Raw genomic sequence first — 18,694 nt, 5'->3', positions numbered from 1 at the left:
AGTCGGTAGACAAGGTCCTAGTAAGGAAGCCCATTAATGACATGGCGATTACATAAGTATGTCTGTCATTAAGATGGGACGTTTATAGTAGGTAGACACGGTCCCTGTAAGGAAACTCGTTAATGACATGGTGATTACATAAGTATGCCTGTCATTAAAACGGGACGTTTATAGAAGGTAGACAAGGTCCTAGTAAGGAAACAGCCTGTAAATGACATGGCGATTACATAAGTTTGCCTGTTATTGAGACGGAACGTTTATAGTACGTAGACAATGTACCTGTAAGGAGGCCTGTTAATGACATGGCGATTACATAAGTATGCTTGTCATTAAGATTGAACGTTTATAGTAGGTAGACAAGGTCCCTGTAAGGAGGCCCGTTAATGACATTGCGATTACATAAGTATGCTTGTCATTAAGATTTAACGTTTATAGAAGGTAGACAAGGTCCCTGTAAGGAAGCCCGTTAATGACATGGCGATTACATAAGTATGGCTGTCATTAAGACGGGACGTTTATAATAGGTAGACAAGGTCCATGTAAGGAGGCCCGTTAATGACATGGCGATTGCATAAGTATGCCTGTCATTAAGACGGGACGTTTATAGTAGGTAGACAAGGTCCTTGTAAGGAAACCCGTTAATGACATGGCGATTACATAAGTATGCCTGTCATTAAGACGGGACGTTTATAGTAGGTAGACAAGGTCCATGTAAGGAGGCCCGTTAATGACATGGCGATTACATAAGTATGGCTGTCATTTAGACAGGACGTTTATAGTAGGTAGATAAGGTCCATGTAAGGAGGCCCGTTAATGAAATGGTGATTACATAAGTATGCCTGTCATTGAGACGGGACGTTTATAGAACGTAGACAATGTCCCTGTAAGGAGGCCCGTTAATTATGACATGGTGATTACATAAGTATGCCTGTCATTAAGACGGGGCGTTTTTAGTAGGTAGACAAGGTCCCTGTAAGGTGGCCCGTTAATGACATGGTGATCATCAGATAAATAAGCGAGGGAAATAACAATGGCACCAGTCTCTTCAATACTCTAATAAGATAAAACTGGAATGCGGTGGCCAAGTGGTTAAGGCGTATGACATTTTGCTTCCACTAGCCCTCCACCACTGGGTCGCTGGTTCGAGGTCTGACGTGGGGCAGTCGTCAGGGACTGGCCGTAGGTCGGTTGTTTTTCTCCGGGAACTCCGGCTTTCCTCCCACCACCAAAATCTCGCACGTCCTTTAATAACCATAGCGGTTAAAAGGACGTAAAATACAAACAAACTAAACCAAACCAAGAGGAACATTTTTTTTTACTACATAAGGGAGGCAACTCATAGATCATATCGTTACTAAAAAGTTTACAATATAACATTTAAAAATAAAGTGATTTGTTGAAAGAAATCGATATTAAGTACTTATGAGAGGGAAAACCTTTCTTCAAGAGGTCCAAAACGTGTATTCGTATTGAGAATATTTGTAGACGCTTTTTAATCAATCAGTATTTAGACTTTTAAGTTTATGAATATTACACCCTTATGTTAGAAATCCGTAAAATCTGACGACTTCGTTCTTGGAAGATTACAGTGTACCTACGATCACGGGTATGTGTTTTTGGTAGATTACAGTGTACCTACGATGACGGGTATGTAGTTTTGATAGATAACAGTGTACCTACGATCCCGGGTATGTAGTTTTGGGACATTACAGTGTACCTACACCCTTATGTTAGAAATCCGTAAAATCTGACAACTTCGTTCTTGGAAGATTCCAGTGTACCTACGATCACGGGGATGTAGTTTTGGTACATTACAGTGTACCTACGATCACGGGTATGTAGTTTTGGTAAAATACAGTGTACCTACGATCACGGGTATGTAGTTTTGGTAGATTACACTGTGCCTACGATCACGGGTATGGAGTTTTGGTAAAATACATTGTACCTACGATCACGGTTATGTAGTTTTGGTAGATCACAGTGTACCTACGATCAAGTGTACCTACGATCACGGGTATGTAGTTTTGGTAGATTACAGTGTACCTACGATCATGGGTATGTAGTTTTGGTACATCACAGTGTACCTACGATCACGGGTATGTAGTTTTGGTAGATTGAAGTGTACCTACGATCACGGGTATGTAGTTTTGGTAGATTACAGTGTTCCTACGATCACGGGTATGTAGTTTTGGTAGATTTCAGTGTACCTACGATCACGGGTATGTAGTTGTGGTTGATTACAGTGTACCTACGATCACGGGGATGGAGTTTTGGTAGATTTCAGTGTACCTACGATCACGGGTATGTAGTTTTGATAGATTACAGTGTACCTACGATCACGGGTATTTTGATAGATAACAGTGTACCTACGACCACGAGTATGTAGTTTTGGTAGATTACAGTGTACCTACGATCACCGGTATGTAGTTTTGGTAGATTACAGTGTACCTACGATCACGGGTACGTAGTTGTGGTTGATTACAGTGTACCTACGATCACGGGTATGTAGTTTCGGTAGATTACAGTGTACCTAGATCACGGGTATGTAGTTTTGGTAGATTATAGTGTACCTACGATCACGGGTATGTAGTTTTGGTAGATTACAGTGTATCTATGATCACGGGTATGTAGTTTTGGTAGATTACAGTGTAACTACGATCACGGGTATGTAGTTTTGGTAGATTACAGTGTACCTACGATCACGGGTATGTAGTTTTGGTAGATTAAAGTGTACCTACGATCACGGGTATGTCGTTTTGGTAGATTACAGTGTACCTACGATCACGGGTATGTAGTTTTGGTAGATTACAGTGTACCTACGATAACGGGTATGTAATTATGGTAGATTACAGTGTACCTACGATCACGGGTATGTAGTTTTGGTAGATTGCAGTGTATCTACGATCACGGGAATGTAGTTTTGGTAGATTACAGTGTACGTACGATCACTAAAATACAGTGTACCTACGATCACGGGTATGTAGTGTCGATAGATTACAGTGTACCTACGATCACGGATATGTAGTTTTGGTAAATTACAGTGTACCTACGATCACGGGTATTATGTAGTTATGGTAGATTACAGTGTACCTACGATCACTAAAATACAGTGTACCTACGATCACGGGTATGTAATTATGGTAGATTACAGTGTACCTACGATCACTGGTATGTAGTTTTGGTAGATTACAGTGTGCCTACGATCACGGGTATGTAGTTTCGATAGATTACAGTGTACCTACGATCACGGGCATGTAGTTTTGGTAGATTACAGTGTACGTACGATCACTAAAATACAGTGTACCTACGATCACGGGTATGTAATTATGGTAGATTACAGTGTACCTACGATCACTAAAATACAGTGTACCTACGATCACGGGTATGTAGTTTTGATAGATTACAGTGTACCTACGATCACGGGTATGTAGGTTTGGTAGATTGCAGTGTATCTACGATCACGGGTATGTAGTTTTGGTAGATTACAGTGTACCTTTTGGTAGATTAAAGTGTACCTACGATCACGGGAATGTAGTTTTGGTAGATTACAGTGTACGTACGATCACGGGGATGTAGTTTTGGTAGATTACAGTGTAGCTACGATCACGGGTATGTAGTTTTGGAAGATTATAGTGTACCTACGATCACGGGTATGTAGGTTTGGTAGATTGCAGTGTATCTAAGATCACGGGTATGTAGTTTTGGTAGACTACAGTGTACCTACGATCACGGATATGTAGTTTTGGTAAATTACAGTATACCTACGATCACGGGTATGTAGTTTCGATTGATTACAGTGTACCTACGATCACGGGAATGTAGTTTTGATAGATTACAGTGTACCTACGATCACGGGTATGTAATTATGTTAGATTACAGTGTACCTACGATCACGGGTATGTAGTTTTGGAAGATTACAGTGTACCTACGATCACGGGAATGTAGTTTTGGTATATTACAGTGTACCTACGATCATGGGTATGTAGTTATGGTAGATTACAGTGTATCTACGATCACGGGTACGTAGTTTTGGTAGATTACAGTGTACCTACGATCACGGGTATGTAGTTTCGATTGATTACAGTGTACCTACGATCACGGGTATGTAGTTTTGGTATATTACAGTGTACCTACGATCATGGGTATGTAGTTATGGTAGATTACAGTGTATCTACGATCACGGGTACGTAGTTTTGGTAGATTACAGTGTATCTACGATCACGGGTATGTAGTTTCGGTGGATTACAGTGTACCTAGATCACGGGTATGTAGTTTCGGTAGATTACAGTGTACCTATCATCACGGGTATGTAGGTTTGGTAGATCACAGTGTACCTACGATCACGGATATGTATTTTTTTTAAATTACAGTGTACCTACGATCTCGGGTATGTAGTTTTGGTAAATTACAGTGTACCTACGATCATGGGTATGGTAGATTACAGTGTACCTACGATCACGGGTATGTAGTTTTGGTAGATAACAGTGTACCTATCATCACGGGTATGTAGTTTTGGTAGATCACAGTGTACCTACGATCACGGGTATGTAGTTTCGGTAGATTACAGTGTACCTACGATCACGGGTATGTAGTTTTGATAGATAACAGTGTACCTACGATCACGGGTACGTAGTTGTGGTACATTACAGTGTACCTACGATCACTGGTATGTAGTTTTTGTAGATTACAGTGTACCTACGATCACGGGTATGTAGTTTTGGTAGATTACAGTGTACCTACGATCACGGGTATGTAGTCTTGATAGAAAACATGTGCAACAATGAATTGTTTTGACTCGTGTTTATTGGATTATTTGATGCACAACAAATTCCACAATTGTTATACGGACAAAGACATGACACAAACACAAATGATGAGAGGATGGTACATGGTCACCGGACTTAACTTCGATCAAATAAACCTTTTAGGTTATAACCATTCTGTTGAGAACATTTTAGAAATGAAAGCCTACGAATGATTTTAACTTCACAATATAATCTATTTATGCAAAGCATTTTTTGTTCATAAGTTTCGCATTAAAGAATCATTTGCCACACTGTACACCTTGAGCATGGTTTCACGACTTATGACAAAGGGTGTACATTAAGTCAGCTGTATGTCATTCTGAATCATTTAACAGTGTTTAAGGGAAGCATGGCAGATAATGCTACATTAAATAAATTCACAGATGGTCAAATTGATACAAAACCTGTTAAAACCATGTAAAATAATAATTTAATAATTTTAATAATTCTGATAATACTGGTAGCCGAGTCTCACTGTTAATGCTGATAGAAGGATACAGCTGTATTTCTGTATTAGTGACTATATATAGTATAGTAGTGTTGTGAGCAATAAGCTGCATGCATAGATCTTTATGTAACCTAACGCAATTTTACAATGTTTGCTTAGTTTGTTTTGAACAAAAACAGGACTGAAAAGGTTTTCTTCCGAGAATAACATCGAGACGTTTCGTCCGATAACACTCTAGATCTCATGAGGGAAGGTTATGCGTTTACCATTATTCTGACAGCTGACGTTACTGACGCGGCATTTTATGGCTAAGTGAGTTATATAGAGTAAAGACAGCGGTCATTTGCACACTTTGCTTGATAAAGGAAACAGAGCCTTTCCGACGCGTTCTGTTACTGTTTGTGTCAAGATAAGATTAAGATATATATATCATTCATGTCTAACTGATGACGGTTATTCTGCACACTTTTAAAATAGCAGACAAATGTGAAATCAATATATTAATATTTCCTACAAAATGTTTTTCATTTAGTCGTTAATTGTAATATTTTATTATTCTGTGTAGTATAGTAAACAGCAGCAATATTGTGTCAACAATAATTCATAGACAGACATGATCATACAGTGATACATACATAGCAAAGAGTCGCGTGTGTAAACCAACAATGGCGACAACATGGGACCTGATATATGTCAGTAACATATTTATCACAGAAGCATAAAAACAATACAGATTTATGTAGATTAAACAACATAGTGTTGTTTAAATATAACTATTACAAAATAATACGACACTCTTCGCCGCCTTTTTCGCACACCATTCGACGGAGTAGTCCTATGCGAGCTTTGGTTATCCTGCAGTTGATATGACGTCACTTATGTAGAAGATGTGCGTTGAGGAAAAAGCTCTGTCTTTTCGTCACCATGGAGAAACACGGAGTCTCTGTCATGGTCAAGGTGATGCAATTCTAGGTCTTTAGATTGGCGCTGCCCTTCTTTCGTCTTGTCTACAATATATAAATGTGAAATACGGTAATTAATGAGTTACCATACGAACATCATCCCGGAACTCTGAAGTTCTGAAAACGTTGTTTTAAACGATTCTTTGTAATACGTTTTGTAGTAACATTGCTGTCAGTTCACTTCATACCGATATTCTGATACTAATAAGACACATAACAAAACTTAACGCATCCATCATTAATGAAAATTCATAACGAGAAATGTTAGATGAATTAAAGACAATTCAAGCTTGAGCAACAAACATTATTTTGAAGTAGTCATATGTGTTTCTTAGAATAAGACTATATTTGAAATAATCCACGAACTCTTTTTGAAACATTTGTTATTGATTACAGATGTTTTACAATAAAACATTTTTTGTTTGTTAAATATAATTTAATTCTATGTCAAATTCACGCACAACACACGTTAATCAAGTTTAACACAGTTCCAACAACATGACAATGTTTAGTACAAGGTATTTTCAGTTCATCTGAGATTAATTAAACAAGATAGTATGCTATTGCAGCTTTAAACTTTGGACAAGACAATGTGATTTTGTTATTTTGATTGTTAGCGACTTTCTCCAATTATGACATCAATTTTCGAAAAAGAACAGCAGTCTGAGTTCACATGAGTATAGATTTAACGGATGAATTGGGTTCAGGAGAGTTCAGATTCACGGAGAACTCCGGGTACACAACAGAACAGTTGTTTGGGTATTCAGGGTTAACAACAGTACGGGTTCACTGAATATTCAGGGTAAACAACAGTACGGGTTCATTGGAAATTCAGGGTTAACAACAGAACGGGTTCATTGGAAATTCAGGGTTAACAACAGAACGGGTTCATTGGAAATTCAGGGTTAACAACAGTACGGGTTCATTGGAAATTCAGGGTTAACAACAGTACGGGTTCATTGGAAATTCAGGGTTAACAACAGTACGGGTTCATTGGAAATTAAGGGTTAACAACAGTACGGGTTCACTGAATATTCAGGGTTAACAGCAGTACGGGTTCACTAAATATTCAGGGTTAATAACAGTACGGGTTCATTGAATATTCAGGGTTAACAACAGTACGGGTTCATTGAATATTCAGGGTTATCAACAGTACGGGTTCATTGGAAATTCAGGGTTTACAACAGTACGGGTTCATTGGAAATTCAGGGTTAACAACAGTACGGGTTCATTGGAAATTCAGGGTAAACAACAGTACGGATTCATTGGAAATTCAGGGTTAACAACAGTACGGGTTCATTGGAAGTTCAGGGTTAACAACAGTACGGGTTCATTGGAAATTCTGGGTTAACAACAGTACGGGTTCATTGGAAGTTCAGGGTTAACAACAGTACGGGTTCATTGAATATTCAGGGTTAACAACAGTACGGGTTCATTGGAAATTCAGGGTTAACAACGGTACGGGTTCATTGGAAATTCAGGGTTTACAACAGTACGGGGTCATTGGAAATTCAGGGTTAACAACAGTACGGGGTCATTGGAAATTCAGGGTTAACAACAGTACGGGTTCATTGGAAATTCAGGGTTAACAACAGTACGGGTTCACTGGAAATTCAGGGTTAACAACAGTACGGATTCATTGGAAATTCAGGGTTTACAACAGTACGGGTTCATTGGAAATTCAGGGTTAACAACAGTACGGGTTCACTGAATATTCAGGGTTAACAACAGTACGGGTTCATTGAATATTCAGGGTTAACAACAGTACGGGTTCATTGGAAATTCAGGGTTAACAACAGTACGGGTTTACTGGAAATTCAGGGTTAACAACAGTACGGGTTCACTGGAAATTCAGGGTTAACAACAGTACGGGTTTACTGGAAATTCAGGGTTAACAACAGTACGGGTTCACTGGAAATTCAGGGTTAACAACAGTACGGGTTCACTGAATATTCAGGGTTAACAACAGTACGGGTTCATTGAATATTCAGGGTTAACAACAGAACGGGTTCATTGGAAATTCAGGGTTAACAACAGTACGGGTTTACTGGAAATTCAGGGTTTACAACAGTACGGGTTCAAAAGGAATCAAGGATAAACGGAACTACCACGTGTTAGGAACAACGCCACATTGATCCAATACCTATAACACAGGTAAAGGCTACCACCCGTCCTTATGTCGTTATACGCAAGTTGACTGAAATACAAAGTACATTTTAACAATAACATGTTGGCTCCGTAATTCAAATCTGACAATAGAAAGTATCTAAGTATATAGACTAAACCTTACTGTAGCTACAGTATCAGGTGATTAATTCCCGAAATAATATCAAGACAACAGTAACATTTCTCTACAGATCGTCTGTCTATAAGTATTGCTTCTGACTCCATTCCTTGAGCGGGTTTATAGCCAGCATTATACAACAAAAAAACCCAGAGCCCGCTTCAGCAAAGTCTAATAAACTTCACAAATCTTAAACGCAGAATTTCAAAGTATAACCTTTGAAAAATGCCTTTTACATGCATTTTTTGCAGTTCTCTGTATTTAGAATTTAGGTAAGTATAGTGTACATGGTGATACATACAATAAACTAACCAGCCTTTGGAGGTATGGGTCCAGAACACAGGAGTGACACGTTTAAACAGTTAGCACTACTTACATTAGGTCTATTACATCACAATGTCTCTGTACTGACTCTGTATGACCATGAAAAGATGCATGTAACGAAAAACCACAATTTGAGAAATGAATTCAGAAAAAAGAATTCAAATGTAATTTTATTTGCATGGCATGCAATAATCACACATATATAGTATCATACAAATGTAAACATTGTATAATAATATCATACAAATGTAAACATTGTATAATAATATCATACAAATGTAAACATTGTATAATAATATCATACAAATGTAAACATTGTATAATAATATCATACAAATGTAAACATTGTATAATAATATCATACAAATGTAAACATTGTATAATAATATCATACAAATGTAAACATTGTATAATAATATCATACAAATGTAAACATTGTATAATAATATCATACAAATGTAAACATTGTATAATAATATCATACAAATGTAAACATTGTATAATAATATCATACAAATGTAAACATTGTATAATAATATCATACAAATGTAAACATTGTATAATAATATCATACAAATGTAAACATTGTATAATAATATCATACAAATGTAAACATTGTATAATAATATCATACAAATGTAAACATTGTATAATAATATCATACAAATGTAAACATTGTATAATAATATCATACAAATGTAAACATTGTATAATAATATCATACAAATGTAAACATTGTATAATAATATCATACAAATGTAAACATTGTATAATAATATCATACAAATGTAAACATTGTATAATAATATCATACAAATGTAAACATTGTATAATAATATCATACAAATGTAAACATTGTATAATAATATCATACAAATGTAAACATTGTATAATAATATCATACAAATGTAAACATTGTATAATAATATCATACAAATGTAAACATTGTATAATAATATCATACAAATGTAAACATTGTATAATAATATCATACAAATGTAAACATTGTATAATAATATCATACAAATGTAAACATTATATAATAGGGTAATACAATCATAAACATCAAATAATGCCATTCAAATATAAACACATTATGTCGACTTGATGATGTTTATAATACTGAAATGTTTGTTAAGTCAGAACTAAGTCTCATTTAATAATGACAGGATTAATTGCGATAAAAATCTAGTTTCTTTTAGCACAGTTACAAAGTTCAGACCCCTGGTTCACGACAGAGTTTAAACGTCCCCCAACCACTCGTGCGAGTTAAAATACGTTCTAGGTGTAATATGTCTTAGTTTGCAAATATGTTTCCAGATTTTCTGTTAATATTTTGATTTTCTCATTTTTATACAGTGCCTGTCTATATGAAACCTTCCTCATGCGCGAGCATGGCTCCTATTCTCAAGCCAACTTTCATGTAACGTCCATCAATTTTATGACACTTTCAACAAGTCTGGTCTACATATGAAAAACAGCATTCGGCTATATGTGTCTCAAACATTTTTCCAAATCATTGACGTAATGCGAATGTACCTATCACCGGAACAGAAATTTGGACTTTAACAGGGAACCTCAATTTGAGCATAAGAACGTTTCATGAATACGGAGCCTGATAATCAATTCATCTATTCAACATCGACCTTATTTGAATTTTAAAAATATTACATTTTCGCAAAATTCACTACATCGCTACATTTGTGAAGAAAAGTTCCGGAACTCATTGTAAGATCACATGCACGGTGACTACACAACACAGCGTGGTAAATTCAATTCTATATCTATTCTATGTCAGTTTCGGTGGTTAATTGACTTATTTGTTATAATAAAATCTTTTTTTTAAATCAATAAAGTAAAGTCATATATTACATTTTTGTGTTGAGATTCAGAATAATTATAGCTGGTCAAAGAATAATTATAGCTGGTAAAAGAATAATTATAGCTGGTCAAAGAATAATTATAGCTTGTCAAAGAATAATTATAGCTGGTCAAAGAATAATTATAGCTAGTCAAAGAATAATTATAGCTGGTCAAAGAATAATAATAGCTTGTCAAGAATAATTATAGCTGGTCAAAGAATAATTATAGCTGGTCAAAGAATAATAATTGAAAATGACATCAATGGCCTTTCTATGAGAAAATGACCTATTTTGGTACAATTCGCAGATTCAGATTTAAAAACAAAAATGAAGTAGTATCGAAGGTTCTTAAAAAACCCATTTTCAAATTCTATTGAGGCTCAAATATATAAATTTAGTAGAGTAGGATTAAATGACATTGGAATTTCGAAAAGTATCAAGTACACAACAGATAAACATCAATTAATTATTTTGTAGAAACGCATAAACAGATAATGTTATCATGCTAAAATTAAAAAGTTATATCAAAGATGACCTTAGAAATGTGATAATTCCTGATTAGGGAAAATAAATACGCATGCGCTTTAAACACTCAGGATGACAAATATTAACCAGAAAACACCCGACATAAACCTATCCATGCTTAAAAATTGTTTTTCCGCGAGTCTTTGCCGTATTAATCACAGTTGTTAAACTAAAAACGTACATTATTTTATATGACGAAATACCAGTACGTTATTATACGCTTGAAACAGTAAACGGATGTTTGAAGAAAATGTAATTTCTGTGCGTGGAGAAGGGCCTAGGCCTTTTAGATGTTTTTGATATTTACCAGGGACGCCTCTTTGCAGTGTTAACGTTCTTAATCAAACAACGTTACCTTTTAGTTAATGAAGTGAGCCACATACGTGAATCAATCCGTAGCGAGTGGAGGTTAGACTAGATATTAACTTTACCTCATCTACTCCTGTTTTATTAGTAGTATCGCAATTAACTTTTAAATCTGATTTCACTGCTTCATTTAAGGTTCCCCGTACCATTGCCGATAACTGTAATGATTAATTGGAAACCTGTTTCCCGATCGATACGACTGGAGCTGTGATGATCATTTCTGAACAAGAAGCCCCGCCCCGCCCCCCCNCAGTCCCTCCGATCCTTATACGTGGTCACGTGGTTGAACGGTAGCACCCTGGCCTAGTCGAGTTCCAAAACGAAATAATACCCTTTCACCGATGGATACATGTAAACAGGGATTCAATAGGTTTCTCTCTGAAAACGAATGCCTGTAAAGAGGAATTTGGGGGTTGGAAATCCTAGCATATATAAACCCAGTAAAATAATGTCTTCACATACTGAAATAAGTTTGCTAAAGTGATTATCTTCATAAAATATTAAAATAAAATTAGATAATATCAGACATTTTGAGTTTTACATTCTATAAAAAAGAGTATTATAAAAAGTCTGTCGGGGAACTCGTCGCCCCAAAGTTGATTTTGTGAGAGAATTTGTAGGCGAAAAGGTTGATGAAGAGATGACGTTATGTACCAAAACTAAAGTGGAGTTGTCTATTTGATTTGCGTGCAATGGGACAGGGATCCTTAATGAAACGTTCCTTATTTCTTCGAAAATGCATATTTAAACATATCATTCATTACTTTCTAGTGCAAAACATTGCCAAAAACAGCTGCAACCAATCTATGTAATTACAGGATTAAATACAGTTGGTAAATAAACAACCAATCAAACTACGAAAACCACAACAGCACGTGCGACGACAATATTCTGGTTACCGTTGCCAACGCTACCGTTGGACCCCCTGGTTCGAATTAGTCCGGGGTTGCTGGAGTTGGAAGTGGTGGTACATGCCGACAAAGACCTGTCCTGTTTCTTGCGTGTCGTCATTACTGGTCTACCAAGTGGTCCTAAAATCACCATAGCAACATATCATCTGGCATGTAATTCAGCCGTAGGCTCTGACAGTTTTCAAAACAAGGAGTTGTAATACCACTCAAACATTCTACCGTAGGCGAGGTCATTAGCATGACTTCAGATCTATTGTCGAGTTCAATTTGAATGTGTAAGGTGTTATCACATCTTTTCCATGACTAAAATGTAACTATTCAATGAGAAGTGCATAGAAAACAAAAAGTGAATTGAATCAGAATTTTGTTAACCATTTGACTATTCCCAAAATATATGTTTTATTTACATTATAATTACATAATTACATTATACACTCTATATATACGTAAAAATTGTGACTAGCATAGTCTTCCCCTATTTTGAGGGTGTGATGGAGAAATCTCTTATTCGAGAGGCGATAGTTTGGTTTTCTTCTCCGTGACTCTGTGGACAAGGCGGAGGAAGATCATATTAGTCCACTACGTTTAAAACGATAGTTATATCCCGATTAACATATGACCCCTCAAGTCGAGAGCAGATTGTGACGTTATATGATATCTTATTGTTCCTATGACGTCATGGTATGTTTTCTCTTCACGTCATAACTGTCCTACCCTAGGGGTGACAGAGAAATCATACCATATATGGTGACAAAAGAATCATAAACAGGTAAAACAGGAGATCATTCTGTGAACGATGGGAGAAAAAATATTAATTTAAATGAAACAGAAACACATAACCCAATTTGTGTCAGTTATTAAATCAAAACAAGTTCAAACACATTAGTAAATATAACAACACATTATGCTTCAGCCATATTATGATCCAGATTCGTAAATAACTTGTAAATAGTTATATTTCTTTTCAAAATATATTTTCATAATTGACTGCAGCTGTTACATAATGTAAAATATGTATCTTTATTTGTACATACACACATACAAAACATATCAAAGTTATACAGTGTGCAAAAATCATTATGCATATGTGCAAGGAAGTAAAACTATTTAGGTGAGATGAAAAATCAAATACGGCATATATTACTAAATTTGGTCAGTTTTTGAGAATGTGAACAAAATATTCAACCGGTTTATGTATTTTTTACCTCATCTTTTTCAATCTTATTGTTATCATAGGAAAATACAAACCAAAGTTATAATGATATTGTAATTGAAAAAAAACCTGTCCCTTCAACTCGTAAAGATCAAATACGGAATCGCCAATGGTAACATACAGACAAAATGGTAATTACACAAAAGTTTATAAGTTGTCATCAATAGAAGAGAAATATCCTTTATCAAGTTATATCAAGTTATATCAAGTTATATCAAGTTTTATCAAGTTATATCAAAGTACCCTGACTTTTATTCCCGTACGGCGCAGTGGTAAGACTAAAACAGTGAAAGAATTGTTATTTACGGTACGAGATATCCGTTCAACATCTCAAAATTAAATAAATAAATAAATAAAAAAAAAAATATATATATAAATAAACAACAACAAAAAACAAAGAATCAACGTCAGCTAAAAACTACAGTGTTATATATGAAATGATTTTTTTTGTGCTTTCACAATAATTGGGGAAATGTGCTTGTTGAATCAATTGTGAGCAGTCTAGTAAAGTACATGTAACATGGCAATGAACATCGATCGTATTAGCTTTACAATTCATTAAGTTCAATTTTTTTAAGATTTGATTCTATTTTTTTGTATGTATTGGCCATTGTCTGTGTATATGAATTGAGATAAAATCTCCGGGATTTTGTATTTCATATTCATTTTTAATATCTCTAACATGTGACTATTGGTTAGCGCACCTGAGGTTTCATTCAGCTTAGTATTTTGATCTATATCACTGTACCGTATGCATCAAACAGAAAGTAATTGCACGTTTAGCATAAGCTTATATATCGCTTGATGTGAAACTAAAAAGATGAAGGTGCTTGTTGATTATCGTCTCAATGAAAATATTTTTGAAACAAATGAGAAAACATGCATTTACATCGTGTTTGATTGAAATGATGAATCACTCTTTGCAAATCGCCAAAAAATCTCTTGCCATTCAGAGTCTATCTGTGAATTGTTATGTTAACAACACTTATGAAAAGGCAGGAATTGAACTGCACAAACCGGTTATCCTATTTACGAGCGGTATGAGTACACCACTTAGTGTGTATGAGATAATGGTGGTCATCTAGTTTCTTAACCTGAGCGAAATACACTTTTTGAAGACGGTTGCTGTTTTCTGAGGAGGATAAAATTACAAATCAGTAGATTTGTCTTTGTTAGTTAAATTTAATATCCTATTAGCAGCTAAGGTCATTTAAGGACGTTGTATGAAACAAAATTAACTGTATTCAAAACACTCATTCCATTTCCAAATATAAAACTATTAACCTCACGCATAGCCATGGGCTTTCTTTTAAATTTGAATCATTATTGTTTTCTTTGATGTCCTATAAGACCATTCCAGCGTTTGTCTCTGGACTATAAGACCATTCCAGCGTTTGTCCCTGGACTATAAGACCATTCCAGCGTTTGTCCCTGGACTATAAGACCATTCCAGCGTTTGTCCCTGGACTATAAGACCATTCCAGCGTTTGTCCCTGGACTATAAGACCATTCCAGCGTTTGTCCCTGGACTATAAGACCATTCCAGCGTTTGTCCCTGGACTATAAGACCATTCCAGCGTTTGTCCCTGGACTATAAGACCATTCCAGCGTTTGTCCCTGGACTATAAGACCATTCCAGCGTTTGTCCCTGGACTATAAGACCATTCCAGCGTTTGTCCCTGGACTATAAGACCATTCCAGCGTTTGTCCCTGGACTATAAGACCATTCCAGCGTTTGTCCCTGGACTATAAGACCATTCCAGCGTTTGTCCCTGGACTATAAGACCATTCCAGCGTTTGTCCCTGGACTATAAGACCATTCCAGCGTTTGTCCCTGGACTATAAGACCATTCCAGCGTTTGTCCCTGGACTATAAGACCATTCCAGCGTTTGTCCCTGGACTATAAGACCATTCCAGCGTTTGTCCCTGGACTATAAGACCATTCCAGCGTTTGTCCCTGGACTATAAGACCATTCCAGCGTTTGTCCCTGGACTATAAGACCATTCCAGCGTTTGTCTCTGGACTATAAGACCATTCAAGCGTTTGTCCCTGGACTATAAGACCATTCCAGCGTTTGTCTCTGGACTATAGGACCACTCTTGCGTTTGTCCCTTGACTATGAGACCATTCCAGCGTTTGTCCCTGGACTATAAGACCATTCCAGCGTTTGACCCTTGACTATAAGACCATTCATGCGTTTATCCCTGGACTATAACACCATTCCAGCGTTTGTCTCTGGACTATAGGACCACTCTAGCGTTTGTCCCTTGACTATGAGACCATTCCACCGTTTGTCCCTGGACTATAAGACCATTCATGCGTTTGTCTCTGGACTATAAGACCATTCAAGCGTTTGTCGCTGGACTATAAGACCATTCCAGCGTTTGTCTCTGTACTATAAGACCATTCCAGCGTTTGTCTCTTGACTATAAGACCATTCCAGCGTTTGTCTCTGGACTATAAGATCATTCCAGCGTTTGTCCCTGGACTATAAGATAATTCCAGCGTTTGTCCCTGGACTATAAGACCATTCAAGCGTTTGTCTCTGGACTATAAGACCATTCCAGCGTTTGTCCCTGGACTATAAGACCATTCCAGCGTTTGTCGCTGGAATATAAGATCATTCCAGCGTTTGTCCCTGGACTATAAGACCATTCCAGCGTTTATCCCTGGACTATAAGATCATTCCAGCGTTTGTCTCTGGACAATAAGACCATTACAGCGTGTGTCCCTGGACTATAAGACCATTCCAGCGTTTGTGCCTGGACTATAAGATCATTCCAGCGTTTGTACCTGGACTATAGGACCATTCCAGCGTTTGTCCCTGGACTATAAGATCATTCCGGCGTTTGTCCCTGGACTATAAGACCATTCCAGCGTTTATCCCTGGACTATAAGATCATTCCAGCGTTTGTCCCTGGACAATAAGACCATTCCAGCGTGTGTCCCTGGAATATAAGACCATTCCAGCGTTTGTCTCTGGACTATATAAGACCATTCCAGCGTTTGTCCCTGGACTATAAGACCATTCAAGCGTTTGTCTCTGGACTATAAGATCATTCCAGCGTTTGTCCCTGGACTGTAAGACCATTCCAGCGTTTGTCTCTGGACTATAAGATCATTCCAGCGTTTGTCCCTGGACTATAAGACCATTCCAGCGTTTGTCTCTGGACAATAAGATCATTCCAGCGTTTGTCTCTGGACTATAAGATCATTCCAGCGTTTGTCTCTGGACAATAAGACCATTCCAGCGTGTGTCCCTGGACTATAAGACCATTCCAGCGTTTGTCTCTGGACTATAAGAGCATTCCAGCGTTTGTCCCTGGACTAGAACAACTCCGATTATTATTAAAGCGACATGATTTCATACTACTAACCAGAGCTGCGGTTAAATTTGCAGAGCAGTACAATAATTTCCTCTCCTGTTCAAGTGTGCTGGTTGAAAGCAATAACACCCCAAATACTAAGTAAATATAGGTATACAAATTAGCAAACAGATCAGGTTATATCTACACCGTAACTATGGTTTCTTTTCTGTTTACGCACATGAATTTAGGTTCCGTTGAATCAAAGCATAAGTTATGCATTGAAAGTGTTTAACAATTCGTGTCTTCACGAAATGTATTTTGTTTTCGTTTGCGTTGAAAAATTTGATCCACTTTTCGTTCAATAGTTTATTTACCAAAGTTATTAGTTTAAAAAAACAGCATTTCTCTTTTCAGTATGACGGGTTTCGTATTTTCATAGTTGCTAATTATATATCGAAACTAGTAACAGCAAAATAGGCAATTGCAGAGCATGTCTAAATTCAGATCACAGCAGACAGCAGGAGTATGACAAATGTGTACACTAGGCCGTTGGTATAGTAAACGATATTTCAGCGTTGACACAGTCAGCATTACATGCCTTTTGGCTTCGACTCAAGGTTCCTGCCTAAAACCAGAATAACTAACGATAAAACGCCCTACAGAATCCGCCTCCATATACTCTCTTATAATAGTTATGCAGATACTAATCAATTGTAGTGAGGCTGCAAAATATGAGTAAGTGTTATAAAACATGCCGTAAGCAAAGGGGAATTGTACGATAATCTCTGCGAAACTCGAAATGCAGTAAAATGCAGAAAGTGGATTTTTGTTGTTCTGTTTCATTTCTCTTTCAAATTATTCTTGTTTTGTTATTTATCTGTTGTTATTTTTAAATTTCCATTAAAAACTAAGGATTTCGTAAAAAAAATCAATCTCGTAGAATCCGCCCTGTACTTATATAGCGCTGTTAGTATTAGTACACATACCAATGGCCAGTGTATATTGGGGCTTCTTACACAGTATGTCCCAGTAGCCCTTCCGGAACTCCGGGAAGCGCCAGGCGTAGATAATCGGGTTACATGCACTGTTCATATAACCGAAGCTGTATGCCTGTAACGACAGAAACATTGTTTAATTATTTAAAACATTATTATTATTATAATATTTTACAAAACTAATCATAAAATATTTATATAATATGTAACAAAACAAAACTTTAATCAATAATAAAACCGACCATTATATATACATAATAGCTATATAAATGTACTAAGAGAAAACACCTGTTATAGTGTTTGCTTGGTTCATAATATTATACCTACAGTTTTATTGTAAAATATATATAAATAAACATCAATTCTACAATACTGACACTCGAACCAGCGTTAATCATGCTATCATAAGAACTTGGTTTTGAAACTAGGTCAAAAAAGGTTTTTTATTATGAATAAATATCATGCACAGACAAAAATTGTCATACTGACTATCGGAAACAATTTATCATCTGTATGGACACAATCTGAACGACTCATACACATTGATCGATATAAATAGATTCAGTTTTTCCATCACAACATGTAAAACGAATTCTTCATGATTCAAACAGAAACATATGCCTTAAACAAAAAACACTCTAAAAGATGAAGCAATGCTAACACTCCAAGGCATAAGAAAGTCAGGGGGG

The 18,694-nt window shown here is 36.4% G+C and overlaps 1 protein-coding gene across 7 annotated transcripts in view; it reads right to left on the bottom strand.

Annotated features, from left to right (window-relative positions):
• Window positions 1–4,785: 4,785 nt before the first annotated feature.
• Window positions 4,786–18,694, bottom strand: part of LOC110452277 (dopamine D2-like receptor) — a 60,409-nt gene continuing 46,500 nt past the window's right edge. For 5 of the 7 annotated variants that reach the window (XM_021500681.1, XM_021500683.1, XM_021500682.1 and 2 more), the window contains 3 exons: window positions 17,997–18,120; window positions 12,476–12,607; window positions 4,786–6,260 (listed from right to left, as the gene is read on the bottom strand). In XM_021500681.1, coding sequence (XP_021356356.1) covers window positions 6,130–6,260; window positions 12,476–12,607; window positions 17,997–18,120 — 387 coding nt within the window. In that variant the 3' untranslated portion in view covers window positions 4,786–6,129. The remainder of the gene's footprint in view (window positions 6,261–12,475; window positions 12,608–17,996; window positions 18,121–18,694) is intronic. The other 2 variants (XM_021500685.1, XM_021500686.1) reach the window with 2 other exon arrangements.

The sequence above is a fragment of the Mizuhopecten yessoensis genome, unplaced genomic scaffold (assembly GCF_002113885.1).
Source record: "Mizuhopecten yessoensis strain PY_sf001 unplaced genomic scaffold, ASM211388v2 scaffold6523, whole genome shotgun sequence".
Taxonomy (NCBI): domain Eukaryota; kingdom Metazoa; phylum Mollusca; class Bivalvia; order Pectinida; family Pectinidae; genus Mizuhopecten; species Mizuhopecten yessoensis.
Note: the sequence above shows the minus strand (reverse complement) of the source record. Positions and strands in the feature narration are given on the sequence as shown.